Consider the following 22,092-nt stretch of genomic DNA (forward strand, 5'->3'; position numbering starts at 1 on the left):
ATTGACATAGTCAAAATATTTCTGCTCTAATTGGGAATAAGGTTTGGTTGGTTCTAGTCTAAGTCCTTGCACATTTGCTGCCTTGTGCCCTGGTTTGAGGTGTCCCATATCTTCTCAGTAGTACAACTAGTTGGATGTTGTGTGTTAACCTGAGGGCAGCAGGATTAGTCTCTGAGAGAGACATGCTGCCAAACCCGTCTTCTCAGAAAGTGGGGGGAGGGGAGGTAGGGCGCCATGGGTTATACCCACACAACACACACCAGGAGGGAGAGTGAGCAGGGCGCCATACACGCTCTACAGCTGGCCTTGTATAACCATCGGCTCCCTAGGCCGCAGCCTAGGGCACGGAGACTACAGCCCCCAGCACACAGTGCGGCGCAGAGAATGACTACAGTTCCCAGCATGCCATGCTCGACTCAGGCCAAGGTTGGGGGAGCTGCGGAACCTGGGACTGCATCTCCCATCATGCCCTACGCCAATGAACTGAAGCTATCGATCAGCACCTGGCGCATAGCACGCTGGGAGTTGTAGTCAGTCTGTGTTCGGAGGGTTTGTCCGGGTCAAGGGAGGGTGGTGGCGCTGCAGTGGGGATGTGGCGAGCGTGACGTGATTTTGTCCGCGTTGGAACTGGGGGCGGCCGTGGTGGCGAGCGTGACGTGGCAGAGAGCGAGCGAGGCTCCCCCGGACATAAGAGCAGCAGCAGTAGCCGCCGGCAGCAGTTGCTGGGCCGGGACCCCGCGGAGGGATCTAAAAAGAGAGACCGGGGTTGGGACATAAACCGCTGCCGCACACACACTCCTCCCGCTCGCCGCCGCCCAGCCTGAGCCGCCATGGGCCTCACCATCTCCTCGCTCTTTTCACGTCTCTTCGGCAAGAAGCAGATGCGCATCCTCATGGGTAAGAGAGAGACCCCCGGACCCGCCCGGCCCGGCCTTCCGCCGCCTGAGGGATCCCGATCTCTCGGGCCGCGCTTGCCGCATCCGCAGCCCCCGGCTTGCCGTTACTCGGCCTCTCTCGGGTAGACGCGGCTGGGCCCCTGCGGGGGGGGAGGGGGATGTTCCGTGTGGCCGTTGGGGACGCAGTAGGAAGCGGCCGGGGGCTTGCGAGCCGGCTGCACCGGAGCAGAACTACGGGGCGGGAGGAAGCGTCTGTCTGTCTGCGCCCTTCAGGCCCGGGTAAGCGCCTGCCGTGACCTGACCTCTTCCCCCGCTGTGGGTGTGTGTGTAGCTGTCCCCCCGGGCCTGCGCCGCCTCCCAACCAACTCCCCGCTCTTCCGCGTGGGTCTGGGGCTAGTGGAGCACTGAACGGCCTCAAGTGAATGAGCTTGGGTAGGGGGAGGGGCTGTGTTCTTTCCCCTTCATGTTCTTTACCTCCTCACCCCACAGTTCTGTTGGTGGGAGACTTTTAGTCTTTTTATTAGATAATGCCCTAAGCCCTGCTGCCACCCTTCCCCGAGGCTTGTAGCCAAGCTGGGGATTATTTAGCACCACATATATATATATATATGTTTATATATATATATGCGTGCACACTATAAAACAAGCACAAACTGTAAAAAGAATGTGAACTGTTAACAGGTAAATGCCATACCTGATCATTTGTGAAAGGATTTGATATTTGAGGAACATGATGTGACAGCACCAAGTGTGTTAATGTAGTCCTAAGGGCTCCAGAATTTGACTGCTAAACAGAAAGCATTAATTTAGCCATCTTTGCTCATTTTGTTCTGAGAAAGAATGTTGCCTTTAATCACACATTCTGGTGTATCTCGCATATAGAAGTATAAAAATACAACTTTTTGTATCAAGCTAGTTTTATTAGGCCACTGTCTGACCACAGTTACATTGTGGCTCTTCTGAAATGTACTGTGTAACCAGTGGTGCTGGAATATTTTTTACAGTGCGGTTGCTAAAAGCCAGTGGTCCCCACCCCAAACTTTTTACCTCAGTACCCACTTACTCCTGTCTGTGCCCTCCCCACACTCCCAGAGTTGGTCCGGGGTGGGGGATGCAGCCAGGGATAAGAAGACCAAGGCTGGGACCCCAAGAGTGAAGTGCTGGGCTGGCAGTGCTGGGACCCTGGGCGCAGGGTGGCTGATGGGACACTGCACAAAAACAGGGGGTGCTACAGCCCTCCTACTTCCTGTGCCTAGGTGTGTAACAGTTCAAACCAGTCACTTCTTTACTCCTACTGTAATTCCCAGACTTGGGAGTTGAAAAGGTGATAATCACATGCTGCATTCAATGTTTCCTTTCCTCCCATTCCCAACTTTATACACTCCTTTTCCTACAGTTGTCCAGCTAGGTGAATGGGACTTTTTTCAGTTCCTATCAGTTGGTCCTTAATTAACAGGAGAATATAAAGAGAGCTTCTTTTACCATGGCTCAGTCCATTGCCTTTGTACCACATCTAACTTCTGTTGGCTAAAGAACTGAGAATGGAATCAGCTCCTAACTGTTGGCATATCCATTTGGGCCCTAAAAATGTTTGGATATGTATGAGAAACAAGAGGTAATAATAGCACATTAGGTGGTTATGTATAGCAGACCTAATGACATCAAGCATAAATACCCACCCCAACCCCCGAAAATGATTCTGTTTACAGCACATTGTACATAGGGTATGAAAGCTAGTATGCACCAGTTGAAATTTCACCAACACTTGTGTAGCAGGTGGTTGTGGGTGTTTTGTTTTGCAGTGCTTAAATTTGTTGACATTTTAATTACTTAAAATAAGAATTTAAACCTGAGATCAGTGTCCTTTAATGTAATTTTTGCCTCTCTATAAACAATAGCATAGTAAATATACAGTAAAAATCTTTTTCTAAGAGAACTACTAGTACGTCAAGCCGACTTTTCATATACAACTTTAAATGACTAGGTATGAAACTTTTTGGAAAAGATGGTTGTAAGATTAATATTGACACTGGTAGCACTATTGCTTTTACTCTTGCAGAATGATGAGAATACAAGAACAAACTGTGTTCTTGAGACCATAATAGTTCATAGTGCTTCAGACACTTTATCCATAGTGGTTAGTTCAGTTCCAACACTGATACAAACTAATCATAGAATATCAAGGTTAGAAGGGACCTCAGGAAGTCATCTAATCCAACCTCCTCCTCAAAGCAGGACCAATCCCCAACTAAATCATCCCAGCCAGGGCTTTGTCAAGCCTGACCTTAAAAACCTCTAAGGAAGGAGATTCCACCACCTCCCTAGGTAACCCATGCCAGTGCTTCACCACCCTCCTAGTGAAATTTTTTTTCCTAATATCCAACCTAAACCTCCCCCACTGCAACTTGAGACCATTACTCCTTGTTCTGTCATCTGGGACCACTGAACAGTCTAGATCCATCCTCTTTGGAACCCCCTTTCTGGTAGTTGAAAGCAGCTATCAAATCCCCCCTCATTCGTCTCTTCTGCAGACTAAACAATCCCAGTTCCCTCAGCCTCTCCTCATAAATCATGTGCTCCAGCCCCCTAATAATTTTTGTTGCCCTCCGCTGGACTCTTTCCAATTTTTCCACATCCCTTCTTGTAGTGTGGGGCCCAAAACTGGACACAGTACTTCAGATGAGGCCTCATCAATGTCAAATAGAAGGGAATGATCACATCCCTCGATCTGCTGGCAATGCCCCTACTTATGTCATTTTGGGCTGTATTAGCCTTCTTGGCAACAAGGGCACACTGTCGACTCCTATCCAGCTTCTCGTCCACTGTAACCCCTAGGTCCTTTTCTGCAGAACTGCTGCCTAGCCATTCAGTCTCTAGTCTGTAGCAGTGTATGGGATTCTTCCGTCCTAAGTGTAGGATTCTGCACTTGTCCTTGTTGAACCTCCATCAGACTTTTGGCCCAATCCTCTAATTTGTTTAGGTACCTCTGTATCCTATCTCTACCCTCCAGTGTATCTACCACTCCTCCCAGTTTAGTGTCATCTGCAAACTTGCTGAGGCTGCAGTCCATGCCATCCTCTAGATCATTAATGAAGATATAGAACAAAACCAGCCCCAGGACTGACCTTTGGGGCACTCCGCTTGATACTGGCTGCCAACTAAACATCAAGCTGTTGATCACTGCCCTTTGAGCCCAACAATCTAGTTAGCTTTCTGTCCACCTTATAGTCCATTCATCCAGCCCATATCTCTTTAACTTGCCAACAAGAATCATGCCTTCCAGTAGCTGTTTGGACAACATCAAATGAGTTGTGTTTTTTTCTTTCAGTCATGGTTTTTAAGGGTTTGACTACACTACAAATACAGGTGGGTAAGAGGACATGTTTACTACATATTTTCATTATGCAGTATAGACAGAACCAGTTTAAGGTTTTAGCTTGGGGTACGTCTTCACTACCCGCTGATACGGCGGGTAGCAATCGATTTCTTGGGGATCAATATATTGCGTCTCATCTAGACGCGATATATCGATCCCCAAACGCGCTCATGTCGACTCTGTAACTCCACCAACGCGAACGGCGGTAGCGGAGTCGACATGGGGAGCCGCGGACGTCGATCCCGTGCCGTGAGGACGGTAAGTAATTTGATATCAGATACTTCGACTTCAGCTATGTTATTCACGTAGCTGAAGTTGCGTATCTTGTATCGATTTTCCCCCATAGTGTAGACCTGCCCTGAGTTATGAAACCCAGTTAGACACTTCTACACTACAAATAATATTATGAGAAGCTCCTTTGAGAGAGTTGTATTTGTAGTATGGAAGGAAGGATATATTTGTAAGCAGGTGTCCACATCATAATTTGCACCCCTATTGGCATTTTCTCCTAATCTATTCAGTCTAGGTTTAAAAAGACTAAATTAGTTTCTGCCTCAAAAGTGATTTTGGTTCAGTTTTGGCACATGAGCTGGACAGTGCGGTAGGAGGGTAGGATTTTTAATTACTGCCACTTGTGTTTATAGTGTGTTGTAGGTAGATATGATTTCAGTCTCCAGAGCTGTCAGTCTATTTCCTTTACCTGAATGAAATTTAATTTTTCTAAAAATAGATTTGTTTATTATGTGGGTTAGAAAATAAATATTTGGTCAGTGTTTGTATGTAATTTACTTCAGACATCATCATAATGACAAGTATTTTAAGCAACTTTCTTTTACTCTAATACTTTTGCAAACATCTGTAAAACACTAACTTTTACTGAGTTAATTCAGAGTCATGGCACATACCTTGTGTTTCTGAGTGGATATGAGTTCTTTAATACTTTGCACTCCATCACATATTTCACAAGCTTACTAATTTTATGGCGTAAGCAGAGAACACAATCTTCTAAAAAGATTAGAGCTGTCAATCGCCGTTAACTCACATGATTAACTCAAAAAAAGAATTGCGATTAAAACAATTAATCACTATTAATCGCACTGTTAAACAATAGAATACCAATTGAAATTTATTAAATATTTTTGGATGTCTTTGTACATTTTTCAAATATTTCAGTTGCATCACAGAATACGAAGTGTACAGTGCTCACTTTATCATTTTTACAGTGCAAATATTTGTAATAAAAATATAAACAAAATAGTATTTTTCAATTCACCTGACACAAGTCGTGTCACGCAGTCTCTTTATCAAGAAAGTACAACTTACAAATGTAGATTTTATTTGTTTTATTTTGGTATTTATAACTGTACTCCAAAACAAAACAATGTAAAACTTTAGAGCCTACAAGTCCACTCAGTCCTACTTCTTGTTCAGCCAGTCGCTAAGAGAAACAAGTTTGTTTACATTTACGGGAGGTAATGCTGCCCACTTCTTAGGCCTGGTCTACACTAGCAGGAGGTGTCGATGTAAGATACGCAACTTTAGCTATGGGAATACTGTAGCTGATGTCGACGTATCTTATTCCAACTTACCTCCCGTCCTCACGGTGCGGGATCGAAGGCCGCAGCTCCCCTGTCGACTCCGCTACCGCTGCTCGCTCCGGTGGAGTTTGAGTCGACGGGGAGCGCATTCGGGGATTGATATATCACATCTCAACGAGACGTGATATATCGATCCCCGATAAATCGATAGCTACCCACCGATACGGCGGGTAGTCTGGATGTACCCTTATTTACAGTGTCACCTGAAAGTGATAACAGGTGTTCACATGACACAGTTGTAGCTGGTGTTGCAAGATATTTACATGGCAGATGCGCTAAAGATTCATATGCTTCTGCATGCTTCAGCCATTGTTCCAGAGGACATGCTTCCGTGCTGATGATCCTCGTTTAAAAAAAAAAACGTATTAATTAAATTTGTGACTGAACTTCTTGGGGGAGAATTGTATGTCTCCTGCTTTGTTTTACCTGCATTGTGCCATATATTTCCTGTTAGAGCAGTCTCAGATGATGACCCAACACATGTTCGTTTTAAGAACACTTTTTAACTGCAAATTTGACAAAACGCAAAGAAGATACCCATGTGAAGTTTCTAAAGATAGCTATAGCACTTGACCCAAGATTTAAAATCTGAAGTGCCTTCCAAAATCTGAGAAGGATGAGGTGTGGCGCATGCTTTCAGAAGTCTTAAAAAAGCAACAGTAGTCTGCGGAAACTACAGAACCCTAACCACCAAAAAAGAAATTAACCTTCTGCAGTTGGCATCTGATTCAGATTATGAAAATGAACATGCATCAGTCTGCACTGCTTTGGATTGTTGTTGAGCAGAACCTGTCATCAGCATGGATGCATGTCCTCTGGAATGGTGGTTGAAGCATCAAGGGACATAATCTGTAGTGCATCTGGCACATAAATATCTTGTGGTGTCAGCTACAACAGTGCCATGCAAACGCCTGTTCTCACTTTCAGGTGACGTAAACAAGAAGCAGGCAGCATTATCATCTGCAAATGTAAACAAACCTGTTTGTCTGAGCAATTGGCTGAACAAGAAGTAAGACTGATTTGACTTGTAGGCTCTAAAGTTTGACATTGTAGAAAACACCAAAAAATATTTAAATAATGGTATTCTATTGTTTAACAGCGCGATTAATTGTGCAATTAATTGCACGATTGTCGTAAAAAGATATAATCTCCTAATGGCTACCCCTAACTAAACTTATGATTAGGAGGTTAATAGTCAATAGTGCATTATGTCACAAGTGGATTCACAAAGCTTCTTAAAAATCATAATTGCCCCATAGATTCACATTAATACTTTGCATGTTTACATATCACTATATTTCAAAGGGCTGACAACCATTTATATTCTTGTGTGCGAGGAAGGGAAAGCACAATTCCAACTCCATTTTACAGATACAGATCGGGGAGAAAAGAGACAGCTGAGATATTGGGTTAAATAATTTAACATAGTTGAACTGGGCAGAACAGGGGTTAGAGTTCAGAAATTCCTTGGTCCCAGTGTTACGCTTAATCCACTAGTACATGGGTATATGTTAACATATTACTGAATAACCTTGTTTTTCTTCATATTGCACCTTGCAGAATCATAATTATATCATGTCACTATATTCATCACTTGTTAGTATGGCCATGCAGCTATCTATAATCTCTGAGACAATAAACTGCCAAAACATCCATCTTCCGAGAGGCTTATTAGCACTTCAAATATTAAGCTGCCAAATGATAGGGAACAGACTATTTCAAACAAAAGGACAATTCCTTTAGGGGATTTTGGGAATCCCACCTGTGTGGTTGAATAGTAACAAACCTGTAACTTAACAAAAAACACAACCTACAAACCTATAAATAGCTATATTAACAAACCTAGCCAAAAATCAAGGGCATGAATTGTTTGTAATAGCCCTTGTAAAATATAGTGAAGAAATTACAAGGTGGAACTTGCTTATATGAATGCTAAAATAAGTGATTTTGAAATTATTTTAATCAGAATATGAATCAAATTCAGAGATTTGAAATATGCTTTCTGCTTCTTAATTTTGGGAAATCTGAGTCTGGCTGCCACAATGTGGTGGTGTTGAATATATTCCATTTAAAAATCAATCCTTAAATTTTTGTGGTTACTTGCGTAAAGCTGTGCTTTGGTCACGTTTAGATTACAGGTATACCATGTCTAGGTGGCTTAGGCTGGATTTAAAAAATGGAGAATTTACCCACAGGGCAAAACTACTATCTCTTAGGATATAGAATAGTAGAATGATGTAAAATACAATGCAGTGATAAAATCTTTCTGGAGGGCACGTACCTTTAGGCAATAGAATTTGGTTGGCTGAAAAGAACAGTTTGAGATTGTTTTAACAATGAGTCCATGTGAGTCTGTAGATGGAACTGAATGCAGATATATAGGCAGTCAGTTTAATGGCTCCAGAACAAGCACATTTCATAAGAAAGGGCCAAAAATGTCTTTGGAGAAACTCTTAAAGAAAGTAGAGGGAAATGTAACATTCCAACCTGACAGTTGTAAGTAATTCGTGTAATTCTTTCAAACAGTTCAGAGAAGTTGCTTATCATGCATGCAACTATGAGAGCTGTAAGTAAGTATGGTGCTAGCACTTATGCAGGTGCCATGGTGTTGTAAAGGTGACTAGCAGAGTGAAGTTCCTGGGAGAAGCACACTGCAAGCCTGGGACTTGAAGAGACTATAAGTAAAGTGGAGCAGGGCTCTTGAAATGAGTAAAGTAGGCATTACAAAGATCAAATAGGTGCAAGGGCAAGGCTGTACTTGCCATGTGACCCTTAATTGCTATCTGAACGGCTGTGTCTCAGGACTTCATAAACAACTGTCAACACACTTGTACTGTGTTGAAATTTAAGCCTCAATGGGGAAAGAGCTAAAAGTTAATATTTCTGGAAAAGAATCTGAAAGAGAGGATTATTTTGCACCTTGGTTATTTGTTTCTGATTTATGACTTGGTGTTGGGGAATGTCAGTTTTTTTTCATGTGGAAGAGTTGTTAATTGGAATTCTTAACTATCACCTCTTGTGACCAAGACAGTTGACTTACCTATCATTTGATAGTCAGAAGACAAGTTTAAAAATATACACATCAGATGTAAAAATCCGGTAAATCAAATGTGGTGGTAAATACATTTCAGTCTCTTAGGAGAATAAGAACAATTGCAAATGGTGAGACAGTATAATGTTTTGTTTTAGAAAGCTGAATTCTGAGGCACTCAAGAAATTGGCACATAGTAACATGTAAATTGCCATACATTTTTTCTAAAAGAATAATGCATATTAGCTGAAATATGTAGTAAATCATAACTGTTCAAATTATGTGACTTGATACTTTTAAAAGTACTCCCTCCTGCAGAGTTCAGAAGTGGGGACTGTTAACCAAAACAGCCCAGTAGACTGGACTAGGGTATGGAGACGTATTATGGGTAGCCATGACACACAACATGTAGGGCTTTTATATAAAAAACAGCTTGTATTGTTCCAGAAAGTAAATTGTTCAGTGTAGTCTGGAGCCACAGGTGTTATATGCTCGCCATATATCGAATGTCACTAAGGGATTCTCTACGCTACCGCTTGAGTCCATGTAACTTACATTGCCACCCCTTTGAGTGACATAAGTTACGCTGACTTTAAGTGGAGTCCATACTGTGCTATGTCAACAGGAGATGCTCTCCTACTGACATAGCTTCCGTCTCTCATTGAGGTGGAGTAATTTATGCTGATAAGAGCAGGGCTTTGGAGTGGAGCCCGGAGCTGGAGCGCAGAGCAGCTCCGGAGCAGTGGAGCTGCAGGTTTTTGCCTGGAGCGGAGCTGGGCCACAGTTCCAAAGCCCTGGATAAGAGAGCACTCTCCTGTCAGCATAGCACATCTTCACCAGATACGCTACAATGGCACAGCTGCACCGATGTAGCGAGGTAGTGTAAATAGCCCTAAGTGAGCTGCTGCATTTAATGTTAGCTGAAACTTTGAAGTGATCAAGAGTAGTCTCAGGTGGGGCATGCTGCAGTAGCCAGATCTGAAGATAAATAAGGGATCAATAACAGACAAGGTCTGCATTTGAGAAGAAAGTAGCTTCCAATCTGATGGGGGAATAAGTGAAGGAGGAGAGAGAACTTCTGGCTGCTGCCTAGAAAATATTACAAGGTATGTCCAATACATGAAAACATGCTAGAGCAAAACCTTTACATGTGAACTGCAAAGTTTGTTTTAAAAACTCCAATCAGTCATTTACATGATGCCTAAAGAAGAAAAAGTTACATAGCTTTCTGATGTAAATGGAGATTGGAACTCTGGTATTAAACTTGAATTCTTAGCTGTTTGGCTTCTGCCTCCAATGGTGGGTGGAGAAGGAAGGAGAGAAACATACTTAGTGAATAAAACTTTTTTTTTTTCCTGAGGCCATTTAGGAACTTACCCGTTGCTCACTTAAAAGTGAATCCCCACCCTGTTTTCAGTGGAATATTTGTAAAGAGCATGATTTAGTTAATACTGTGAAACTAAAATTAAACTTTATATATTTTTTTTAGTTGGTTTGGATGCTGCTGGTAAGACAACTATTCTGTATAAACTGAAGCTAGGAGAAATTGTCACCACAATTCCCACTATTGGTAAGAAAACTAATGATTGCTTCTCATCTAATTACTAATGTTAAATGTAATTAAACTACAGAATCATTCACTTTAAAATCCTCAATTCTCCTGAGGGAGAAAAGACTTCAATATTATTCATTGTAGGACCTTTTGTTTCAAGAGCTGGTTGGTGGGGTAGTGGGAGATGCATATTCGCCAGAATAGAAGTTAGTAAAGAGTTGGACTCTTAGAGAAATTATAATTTTATGCATTTTGGTTCTATCATAACAAAAAAGAGTGTGTGTGAGAGAAAGTGAAACTTGAAGTCACTATGTTTAAGAGGACAGCTGACAGATTTATAATAACTTTTACATAGTCAATGTCAATATTTAACCACTTTTTTTCTTTTTTAGGTTTTAATGTGGAAACAGTAGAATATAAAAACATTTGTTTCACAGTTTGGGATGTTGGTGGTCAGGATAAAATTAGACCTCTTTGGAGGCATTACTTTCAAAACACACAGGTAGGAGTTCTTATGTTTTACAAGTAAAAAAGAATTGCACATACTGTACACAGTGGTCTTCATTTTAATATGAATGTATCTCCAGAAAATGGTCTGCCTCCATTTCCATTTTCTCATAAGTTGGTCCCCACCATATTTGCTGAATTCTGAGGATCCTTGGCTTTTTTCCCCTTCCCATCTGGAAGGCTTCATGTCTTATGCTGTGTCTACACTACAGACTTTTGCTATCATAGCATCCAGTCAGTCAGGGATGTGAAGTGGGGTGATTTCCCCTGGTGTATATACAGTTATACCAGCAAAACTGCTTTTACCAAATGCTTGTTTTTTTTCTCTAAGGGACAGTGATGAAGGGGGAATTGTTGTTTTATTATGCTAGTGGAAGAGCAGTTTTGCTGGTATAGTTGTATCCACACTAGGATATATCCATGTTAGGAGCACTTTGCTGGTGCAGTATACCAGAATTCCAATACCAGTAAAGTACTCCTAGTGTAGACTTAGCTTATTATAGTTTGACTTGGATAGACAGGATTCCCATGAGGGACTTGCCAGTGTTACTCCTTAATGTGCCAGAGGGGTCACTAAGCTATGTGATGGACTTTCTAGCCTCATTAAATTTGATGCTTTGTCTGCTAACCTCCTGAAACTGAAGAGGGCTTCAAGTAAAGAAGTAAGTTAATGCCTAGCTGCTCTTGTAGGTATTTCTTTTTCTTTCTTTTCTAACCAAACTGAAGACAGCCAAGATGGATTTTTACTTCGAGTTACATAAAAATAATATTCATATGCACATTATGGTTAAATACAAGTGGTGCTTATTAGGCTCCCTTTGCTTATAAAGTATCTAAAAATGTTACTGAATACATTAATCAGGGTGGTATTGCTGGTTGTTTGATCCGGGCCATGTCAAGTTCACTTCTTCGCTGCTTCTGTCATCGCTGCAATGTGCTTTTTGGGTAGTTAGTAGAAAGACAAGTAATTTATCACATTTCTATACACCTCAACAGCAGAAGAGATTCATGCTTGTTGCTCTGCTTTGTGCAGGCTTGTTGCCAGGAAACTTCTCTCTGCAGTAGCACAGGCATGATTCTGGGGCATGTGCAAATAGGAGTATGTGGTGGAATGTGACTAGACAAAGGGACTGGCACAGTAGTCTGTTAACAGCATATCAGCGGAGGACCAAAAATGTTACCCGGCTGACATCTTCAGACCTATTATAGAAGCATCACCAGGGACCTTCAAAGGGGGAGAATCTGCTTCTTCAGAGGAGGTTAGGCTGAACTGTAAGACTTTCAGGTGGGGATTTAAAGAGTGGAAGACAGTACGGAATAAACTCTTTGATATTTCTCTTTTAATGTTAGAAATGGTGTTAGGAACATTTGGTAAAAACACACTTCTAAAAATTAAATTATACTTAAAAGGTTGAGAACCCTCAGCTTTATAGGGTGGAGGACACATTATCTAGACGCTATTAAGATATCTCTAGCTATCTTTGATGCAATGGAACATCTGAAAATAAGGAAAACTATCACAATTTCGCCAGTTACCTTTCCCTGAAATTCTGATATGCAGACCACAGTCTGGGAATTGTAGCCTTGTTTGGAGTTGTTGTTGTTTTTTGTTGTTTTTTAAAACCTAACATAATTTTCACAGTGTATGTTCATATCATGTCTATTGATCTAGCTGACTGAAGAATGTCTACCTCATGTAGTCCATGATCTTTCTCTGTATACATTAATTAAATGATTACTACTATTTCAAACTTGCATTTCTTAGAGGGGAAGCACCAGAACTCCTACCCAATAATTCATGTCATCTTTTTCTTAGAACACTGCTGTATGCTTAAGTTGTATGGCGACCTATCAAAGCTGCTTAACTTTTTTTTTTGTTTTTTGTTTTTTTTTGTTTTTTTTAGGGTCTCATTTTTGTGGTAGATAGCAATGACAGAGAGAGAATTCAGGAAGCAGCAGAAGAACTGCAGAAAATGGTAAATATAAATATTTTTGGAACAGAATTGCCATCTTTTGTATTTACTTTACCAAATCAACTTTTCTGCAAATGGTGAATATGCCAGTTTTGCTGAAATTTCAAAACCCATGCACCTTCAGAAAGTCTTAAAACATGTATTGTAGACCTCCCTTGTGGGTGTTTTTTTAAATTCATCACTACTTATCTAAAATTGTTTAGCACGTGAGTGGATTCTAGGTCAAGAACTACTGATGACTTCACCCAAGTCCCTTTTGGGATGTAAAACCCAAATGAAAAGTAATCTCTGACAGTGAGCTTTCTATATACAATTTAAATCCAAACTGCTGTTTGAAACAATGTTGCTTTACCTACACTAGTGGAATTTGTACCATGGGTACTTGATGATCTCAATCAGAAGCTACTCACTGTGATTTGGGGAGTGAGAATGAAAAAGTTTACAGCACTTTTCCCTTTATTTCATAATTGCATCTCTTTAGCAGCTTGTTACAGTAATTAAATGGAAAAATAACTAGCATGGTCTCTTGTTCTGTTAGCTTCAGGAAGATGAGTTGCGAGATGCAGTGCTACTGCTTTTTGCGAACAAACAAGACTTGCCAAACGCCATGGCAATCAGTGAAATGACAGATAAACTAGGTCTTCAGTCTCTGCGTAACAGAACTGTAAGTACTAAAGTTTTGGTCCAGTTTTTTGTAAGCAAATGTACTCTCCCTTTAAGTTTTAAGCTTTCATCTCTTTTATGTGGAAAAATGTAATGTGTATTTGACATGTAAAAAGTGTTATTTCTACAAGAGTGACATAAAACACACACACTTGTGTAATAAAAATAGGTGATCAAGAGCAAATAAAATGCTTAATTACTCTTTTTTTTTTTTTTTTTAAATAGGAAGATACAACCATTGCAGACTATTGAATATCTTGGGGGGGGGGGGGGGGGAGTGGATTGCGTTTGTTCTTTTGAAGAAAGACTGAGAATGGAATTGTCCAAGAGTTTTGATGAAACAATCTATGATTAAAAATGCCCGACAGGATAAGAGAGGCTTCAACTACACAACTTTTGTTGGGGACTTTAAATCCTTGTTATATAATTCCTCGTTGCATTTTTTTGCATCATTTTACCTCTTCATGTTGACAGTTGTGGCTTATGTCGTCATGAGTTGGTTTTAAAAAGAGATGGGTTAAATCATGTAGTAAAAATTCCTTACCTATGAGCTCAATAGCACCTGATTAAAACAAATAATTTTAATTTACAACAGTTCTTTACACTCTACTTTATTTGTCTTCAATTTCACTTTGATTCTTGTGCACTAATATAATGTGTCAGTATTTGGGTGACAGACACAGCAGGAGAATCTTCAAAACCCAATTGCTAATTGAAATTTAAAATTTTTCTTGAAAATATCTTCTGTTACTGTTAGGCTTTGTGGTGGTAGGAAATATGTTTTTTGAAAAACATACTTATTGGGATCAAACTACATGAAATTGTACCATAAGAATTACACCCTGGTAGTATGTAGGAATTCAGTATTTTAAAGTTCACATTTCATTTTATTTTATTTTATATTTTGTTCCTTAACAGTGGTATGTCCAAGCGACCTGCGCTACACAAGGAACTGGTCTGTATGAGGGACTTGACTGGCTGTCAAATGAGCTCTCAAAACGCTAACTCAAACTGGATGACTTTCTCACCAGGGACATGTTTGATATAAGTGGTCTAGGCTTGTTACAACAAAATTAGTTTGCATCTTGGTTATTAAACAGTATCTGGAACGGGTTTGGGCAGGATATTACAGCGTTTCAACTTATTTTGTTGCCAATTATTGTTTACCAAGCTATATGTTGCAGAAGTAGCAATGTGCTTGGATTTAAAAAAACAAACTCCTTAACTTGGAAAAAAAGTGTATCTTCTGATTTTTACTTCCCTTGTTATGTTAAATGCCTGAATATAGTTATTGTGACATCTTTAAAATCTGTTTTGAATACTTTTTGAGCCCCAATAAATTAAGTAATGTTTTTTAAAGATTTTCCCCCCTGCTACTTTAGTTTACTGATACCTTATTATTTCATTCCTCAGACAGTCTGCTGATTTAAAAGTGTAGCATTCCATTTATATTTATTTCTCTCCCTTGCCAAAAAAATGCTCTAAAACACTATTCAAATCTACTGCACTGAGGAACATTTTATTAACCTTGGGTTCCATCAGCCCAACTTGCCTTTGTGTGAATTGGATTTGATGGGTAGCATAGTTCTGTGCTGGTTGCAAAGAGCTCATGTTGAGGTGGTTTTAAATATTCAGCAGATTGTCTTCCTTTATATTGTATCTCTTTATGTTGCATGTTGCTTTTGGTATCAGCCTGAATGTTTTTGCCCAGTGTATAATAGTTCTGCTGAAGTTTTACTGTTTATTGGTGAACATATCTTCATAAAGAAAAATTTTGGAAAAATCATCAAACTCAATGGATTAGTTTCTTCATAACCCACTTGGAATTATTCCTAATAAAATGATAAAATGTATAGTTTTGTGTACGCTCTTATTGAATCTTAAGTTTGTGAAACTGATACGAACATTTGACAGACTTATTCTTTTTCCATAAATTGAGTTGTTCTGTAGTTTGTGAAAACAAATCTCAGATTTTCAATTTTTGAGGGAGGGTCCCTGAAGATGGGCAGGTAACTTGTATACAGTGCAGTAGATAATCATCATCAAGGCTTAAATAATTCTGTAAAAGTGTCTTTTGAAGCTGTAAATCTAAAAATCCTTTAAAGATGTTCAGATATGAAAATACTAATCGTTAAAATTGTAATAAAACAAATACAAACTGCCCAAAAAGCATGCATGTCTGTTTCATAGTTATATGTACAATATGGGTTGCAGTAGCAAAGCAACAAATGAGTTCTGGTGGTGCCTGCATGAAAACTTGACCATCTATAGGGATTTATTCTGATGTTTTAGCAATGGTAGCAACAACGTGTTCTGGAAAACCCAAGCAAGTCCTTGTGAGCTTCACCAGGTCCTCCCTTGCTTCCTTTTTCTCTCTCTCTCCTCTACCCAGAGACCTATCTGAACTTGCATCTCAAGCTGCTACTCTAAAACAAATGAATTCTTGCTTGACTCCATTGCTGTTAGTGCTCAGAGTGTTCTGGATATCCAACAGATGTCTTTCCCACTTCATTGAGGATTTTTGGCATTTGGGAGGCTAGTTCTGATTAACTTCCAGAAGATAAAACATAAGTCCTTCACTTTTTATTAGTGCAGCTGTTCTTCCACCGTATTCTTAAAATTCTCCAGATTTAGCTAGTCGTGTGGAGGTGGAATTTTTTGGAAATAGCAACATTGATTAAATGATGCAATCCTTGTACAAATTTATTGGTAAGTGTGAGGAACATGGGAAAGCTGTATTTTTTTTAATGAATATTGTATGTACCTCGGTTTAATTACGATCATGCTGTCTGCTGTTTGGTACAAAGTTAAATCAGTCCTGGGTGGGTTGTGTGGGGGTGTGTGTGTGTGTGTGTGTGTGGTGGGGGTTGTTTGTTTTCCCCACACATGCACACCTCTGTGGAAACCCAGCCAGTTGCTGTAGAGAGGTAAATCTCCAGTACTTAAAAATATTGATTTCAGTTCCTTTGAAGGTTTATTACTACCATGCTCTGCTCAGCAGTCTGGCTAGTAACCCCAAATGGGAAGGTATCCAATGGAGGGGGGAAAATGAAGAGCTTGGACGGGATTAAAAGCCTCAGCCCTGAAGCTGACCAGGAGTCAGAAGAGGAGCCAGTGACTGCTGGGGACACACTGATCCTCTTCTCCTAGAAGTTGGAGTATGAGGGATAATACTGGCTTACTGAAGTCTTGAGGGAAATGCAAGACTTAGGTAAGAAATTTGTGTAGGCCTTTTTGTCTCTAAGCTTTTTTTCTCTCCGACTGCTATGTGTTTATGGATAATTAAATAATGCATTTTTTTTAAATAAATCATCCTTAGTCCCTGCATTTTTCCCACTGGTTACAACGCTTGAAGGGATGCCTTTAGCAGGGGCCAAACTCAGTTGAAGCTGCCTAGGAGACTCAGTTGGTAATGAGGGTTCTGTAATCTGGAGACCCAATGTAAAGGTAGCATGGATTGCTAGATTCCACTCTGAGAGAGAAGCACAGGGACTGGGCCTGTCACTTGAAAGAGGAACTCATGGAGAGACTGAATGAGGGGTCAAAGGTACAGCTTACCCTGAACTATGACTATAAGCAAAGAGAATCAATTGAAAATTTTTAGATATTCGTTATCTTGGCTACCAGTGGAATTGCTGAAGTTATTCTTCTAAATTTAGTTAAGTTTTATGTTGAACTAAACAAAGTACTTAAAAAATGCTGCTTCTCAGTGATTAGAATTATGGTCCCATCTGCTAGGTGCTCTGTCAGGACAACTTGATCTTGGGGAAGAAGGAGCATGGCTATTCTCTTGAGCAAAGGTAAGACATAATTAGGGTGGTGTTGATGTGCAGCTCTGGAGTGGGTGAAGAAGTAAATCACAGTTTATAACGGTATGTCAAATAACGATGGGGAATAATATAATCTACCTCTTCTTTGAGTGATTGTCCACACAGATTCCACGCTTCATGTGCATGTGACCTATGCATGTGAGATTGATTTCTTTTAAATAGCAGTGTCTGTTTGTGCCCCATAGGTAAAGTCATAAAGGGCCGGGAGGCTTCAGCTGCCACGCAGTTCCTTCTTAATACCTGAAAGACAGAACCTAGTAGCATCAGCTAACTTGCTCTAAGAGACACTAATGCAGGTTTGTAGTTAAGATTAGTTCATTGTGGGTCTTTTTTTTTTTTTTTTTTGTTTCGACTGACCGCTCAGGCCACTTCTTACAAGCACCACTCAAAAGTGATTTCCTCTGTAAGGAGCCAAAAGCAGTTTCACTCCTGGGACCTGGGCAGAAACTAATTCCCTATGACTGTTTCTGAAGAGTGCAGGAAATAAGGGGTTGTTTTGTTTGTTTTTTTTTTGGTCTTGTAGTTTAAATGAATTATTACTCAAAGTTCTGTATGAATATGCCTAGTAAGGAATCTATTTGTCAAAAAACATTTCCTGAATCTTTTTTATTCTCTGTATTGTTACGGACATACTTGCTGACAAGTATTTGGAAATAAATTACCGAAATAATTGAAACTGGCATAATTTTGTGTTTTGACATACACAATGCAGAATTTTAAAACATGCATAGAATTTTTAATTTTTTTGGTGAAGAATTCTCCGCCCCCCCCCCCCACCTCCCCCAGGAGTAGCCTATGGTACGGACTGCAAGACAATATGATAAGAAGCTAGTTGAGATTAGCTAGAGCAGCTGCTGCTGTTAAAGTCCAGTCCCATTTCATCCCAGGTGGTGGTTAGGTGGTAGCGGTGGAATCTGGATCCTCTTGCTCTGGCCTGGTCAGGACAACTCTCAGGATGGGGATGACAAAGGTCTGTGGTCTTTCTATCCATTAATTACTTCAGCAGTTTCAGTAGCTTTGTATATTCTCACATTCCAGAATCCAATTTTCATTACTGATCTTGCCTTGAGCAAAGGACTTTTCAGGATATGGGCTTCCTTATGGATTTGACCAATGTCCATCATAAAGTTGATCTCTTGTTTGAGCCTGCTGCATACTGTTATGGCTCCTGGTGTTTCTGAAGTAATTTTGTTTTTGTGGTAGAGTTACTAGCCTCCTGCACAACCTTAAGTCTACAGCTCCTTATTTGTTATTTGGAGTTGTCCATCTGTGAACACTTCTCCATCTTCCACCCAGGGAACATGCTTGTAGCTTTGAATGCCCCAGGTCTCTGGAGGAGGTTTATTCCTTTTCTTCTTTCTTCCTTCTAGGCAAGTCCTTTCGCCTCCTGGGGGTTGTACAGTGAGAGTCTGAGAGTTGAGGGAGAAATCTCTGAGGGGTACCAGGAAGTCATCAGAAACCCACAAAATAGATCTCACCCTGGTATTCACCTCACTATCTCTACCAACCATGGCCAGACAGGGCTCCCTGGAGAGCAAAACTGTATTCTAGGAAACTTGCTCTAAAAATTGTAAATGATGCTAATTTCCTTCTCTGAAGAAAACCCTCCACATTCTTCACCAGTCCCAACCTCAGCTTGTCAAGAACAGCAGCTTCCTGTCATCTCATCTTCTCCAGGTGAAGTGGTTTGACTTCCTCCATGGATGAGTTTTTAAGTCTTCCAGGATTTGATTAAAAGAATGGTTGAGACACTGGATATCAACTTGTTCTCCATAGTGACAACTCCAAGTGCCCAAACTTGCAGTTGTGCTTGTTGCAGGACACCATTTCTTTAGTGGTTTTGAGGATTCCTCTGCCTGCCCACGGCTTCCCCTGATCACCAGGATAGTTTCTAAGACCAGGAAGGATAAAGTTGTTGTCAACCTGATAGTTCCTTACTGGCCCAGACAGTTTTAGCTGCCTGACCTGCTGCAGACATCTGACCTCCCATACAGCTGCCAGATGTACTGTCTCAGAACCAAAGTCAGATCCTGCATCCAGACATCTAAATGTTTGGATATTGGCTGATCTGACAGACTGCTCCCTACAGGTTCAGAGAATTCTCAAAGCAGGAACACTTACTCAGAGTATAAAAGATTTCCCCTTCCCCCACCCCCCACAAGGGCCAGCCCCAAATAATTTGGATCCAGTAGAGGTGCCAAAGATCCTAACCTATTTACAATTCATGAAACCAGTAGCACTGCTATTTGCTTCTTTCAGGATCCATCTAGCAGCAATATTTACATGTCCATGCTCTGGTACATCCACCTTCAGTCTTTTCTTTCACAGCAGTGTCTAAATTCCTTAAAGGCCTTCTTCATATTTAAGTTACAGTTAGACATCTCACTCCCTGGTGGGGCCTCAGTCATCCTCAAGAAGCCTCCTTCTGAGCCACTGTTGGAATGCTCCTTGTATTGCCTCACTATTAACGCATGTTTTGTGGTACACTGTAAATCTGTATAAATGCCTTTCTATAGTGAAGGCACTAAGACACAATGCTAAGGGCCATATAAATAGTTAAAACCCATCCTCATCCCCTTTTGCTCTTAGCCAGACAAAGAATTATTTTACTAACTGGAATATTGTGTCCAGTTCTGAGCACCATACTTTGGGAAAGATGTGCACAAACTGGAGAAAAGCGAGAGGAGAGCAATAAAAAATGATGGAATGTCTAAAAATGTTCGAGGAAAGACTGGGGAAGAAAATTGGGTTTGTTTAGGCTGGAGAAGAGTGAATGGGGACATAAGCCTTCAACTATGTAAAAGGTTGTTATAAAGAGGGGAGTGATAAATTTTTCTCCTTGTCCACTGATGACAGGAAAAGAACTAATAGGCTTAAACTGCAATAAAGGAAAGTTAAGAAGTTTTTTCCTAATGCTTAAACTAACTGGAAGGGTAGTTAAGCACTTGAACAAATTACCTAGGGAGGCTGTAGAATCCCCATCACTGGAGGTTTTTAAGAAAAAGGTTGGACAAACCAGTTACCAGGGATAGCTCAGTGGTTTGAGCATTGGCTGCTAAACCCAGGGTTGTGAGTTCAATCTTTGAGGAGACCATTTAGGGGATCTGGGGCAAAAAATCTGGCTGGAGATTGGTCCCTGCTTTAAGGAGGGGGTTGGACTAGATAACCTCCTGAGGTCCCTTCCAAATATGATGGTCTAGAGAATACTCACTCCTCACCCAAGTAAAAATACCTGTGTGCAGGGGTGTGGACCAGAGGACCTTTTGGGGTCCCTTCTAATCCTACAATTAAAACGCACTAGCTTTTTATAGTAGTTGTTTATATCTGATGCATCTTCTGAGTCTAGCCATGCAGTCATTGCTCAGGCATAATTGCCATGGAAGTCAGAGTATTTTAAACTGAAAGAGGGACCAATACACTAACAGGTCTTTTCCATCTCCAAAATCAGTTCAAACTGAGATTGTGTTTTGGAAACTAACTCTCTGATCTGGACACAAAAGACTAATGGAGATGGCTGGTGTTCTTACTGCTGTAAGAGGAAATCCTGAGTTCCTGAAGGTGGATTTTTACTCTTTCTTGGATGTGGAACTCAGTACAATATAATGAACAACTTACAGATTGGCATTGACCTAAAATTCTTTTAACATAACTTCATGCAGAATTATATTAAATTTTTATATATTTGTATATACCGAAAGATTAGGAATATTCTATAGCTGAGATGGCTAAATATTTGGGGGAGGGGGGGAGGTTGAATTCAGAACAGATCATCTGTTTTTTGTTCCCTTTGTGATTCATATAAATGAATGAGTTTTCATTTGCCTGAATCTTGGGGCAATAATTGTGTTTCACATGATGCCATATAGCTATGGCTATTCATATGCATCCATAATTTATTATTTGCTTTTTTAAAAAAATTCTAGTAATCCAAATACAGGGCAGAAACATGAGTCAACTCCCTCATCACACATCCCAAATAATGACTAATTGAAGTGAACAGTTCATGAGCAACCTATCAGCAAAACTTTTTTGCATAAACTATTTGATCAGTATCTGGCAGTAGTTCATGAATGATTTGCAGACAGAAAAAGTGCTATGTATTAAATTGTGAACAGCTCTATGCGGTGTACAATTCCATTGTAAGTACTTTCTGTTGTTCGTCCTAGTTTTTTTTTGTCAGACCATGTATGTGTTCTGCTGCAAAAGGAAAATGAGGGGAAGGGTATAATCTGTGGTGTGTGTAAAGCCTAAAGTCCTACTCTGTAATCCCTTATGCATGGGGTTAATCTTTGCTCATGGGGCTAGGTTGGTATGACACATAACCCCAGCAGGCCTTCTGTATGACTATACCTCTCCTTTTTGTGAAGGGTTGAGTTCCCTTAAGGCTAGGCACCAGAGGTGCTTGCTCTGTTGTAGAACATTGTGCTAAGACATGTTCTCTGTCACTCATTCTCCAAGACTCAGCAAGGTGGCTCTCATGCTGTAAGTTGTTCCTTGTAGAGAGATCAATACCAGCTGCTTCAGCCACTGAGAGGAGGTCTACAACCTGGCCTCAGTTAGACCTATTAATGCCACACTGAACTGTGATTCCATGCCACCCTCCCAGGTCCTGTCCACTTTGTGGCCCTATTCATCATTAGCACAGATGTCTGATAGGCAGGTTCCT

At 40.6% G+C, this 22,092-nt stretch overlaps 1 protein-coding gene across 1 annotated transcript; it reads left to right on the plus strand.

Annotated features, from left to right (window-relative positions):
• Positions 1-566: 566 nt before the first annotated feature.
• On the plus strand, positions 567-15,449 carry ARF4 (ADP ribosylation factor 4). Its single transcript, XM_045024813.1, has 6 exons — positions 567-897; positions 10,391-10,471; positions 10,846-10,955; positions 12,865-12,936; positions 13,472-13,597; positions 14,515-15,449. Exons 1-6 carry the CDS (start codon positions 831-833, stop codon positions 14,599-14,601), a joined length of 543 nt encoding a protein of 180 aa, XP_044880748.1. The 5' UTR covers positions 567-830; the 3' UTR covers positions 14,602-15,449.
• Positions 15,450-22,092: the final 6,643 nt, after the last annotated feature.

The sequence above is a fragment of the Mauremys mutica genome, chromosome 7, assembly GCF_020497125.1.
Source record: "Mauremys mutica isolate MM-2020 ecotype Southern chromosome 7, ASM2049712v1, whole genome shotgun sequence".
NCBI classification, from domain to species: domain Eukaryota; kingdom Metazoa; phylum Chordata; order Testudines; family Geoemydidae; genus Mauremys; species Mauremys mutica.

Excerpts from the sequence above, each read along its gene's own strand:
- ARF4 (XM_045024813.1), top strand. The coding sequence starts at position 831 with ATGGGCCTCACCATCTCCTCGCTCTTTTCACGTCTCTTCGGCAAGAAG. Across the intron at positions 10,956-12,864 it reads ATTACTTTCAAAACACACAG|GGTCTCATTTTTGTGGTAGA; the intron begins GTAGGAGTTCTT and ends TGTTTTTTTTAG. Across the intron at positions 13,598-14,514 it reads AGTCTCTGCGTAACAGAACT|TGGTATGTCCAAGCGACCTG; the intron begins GTAAGTACTAAA and ends GTTCCTTAACAG.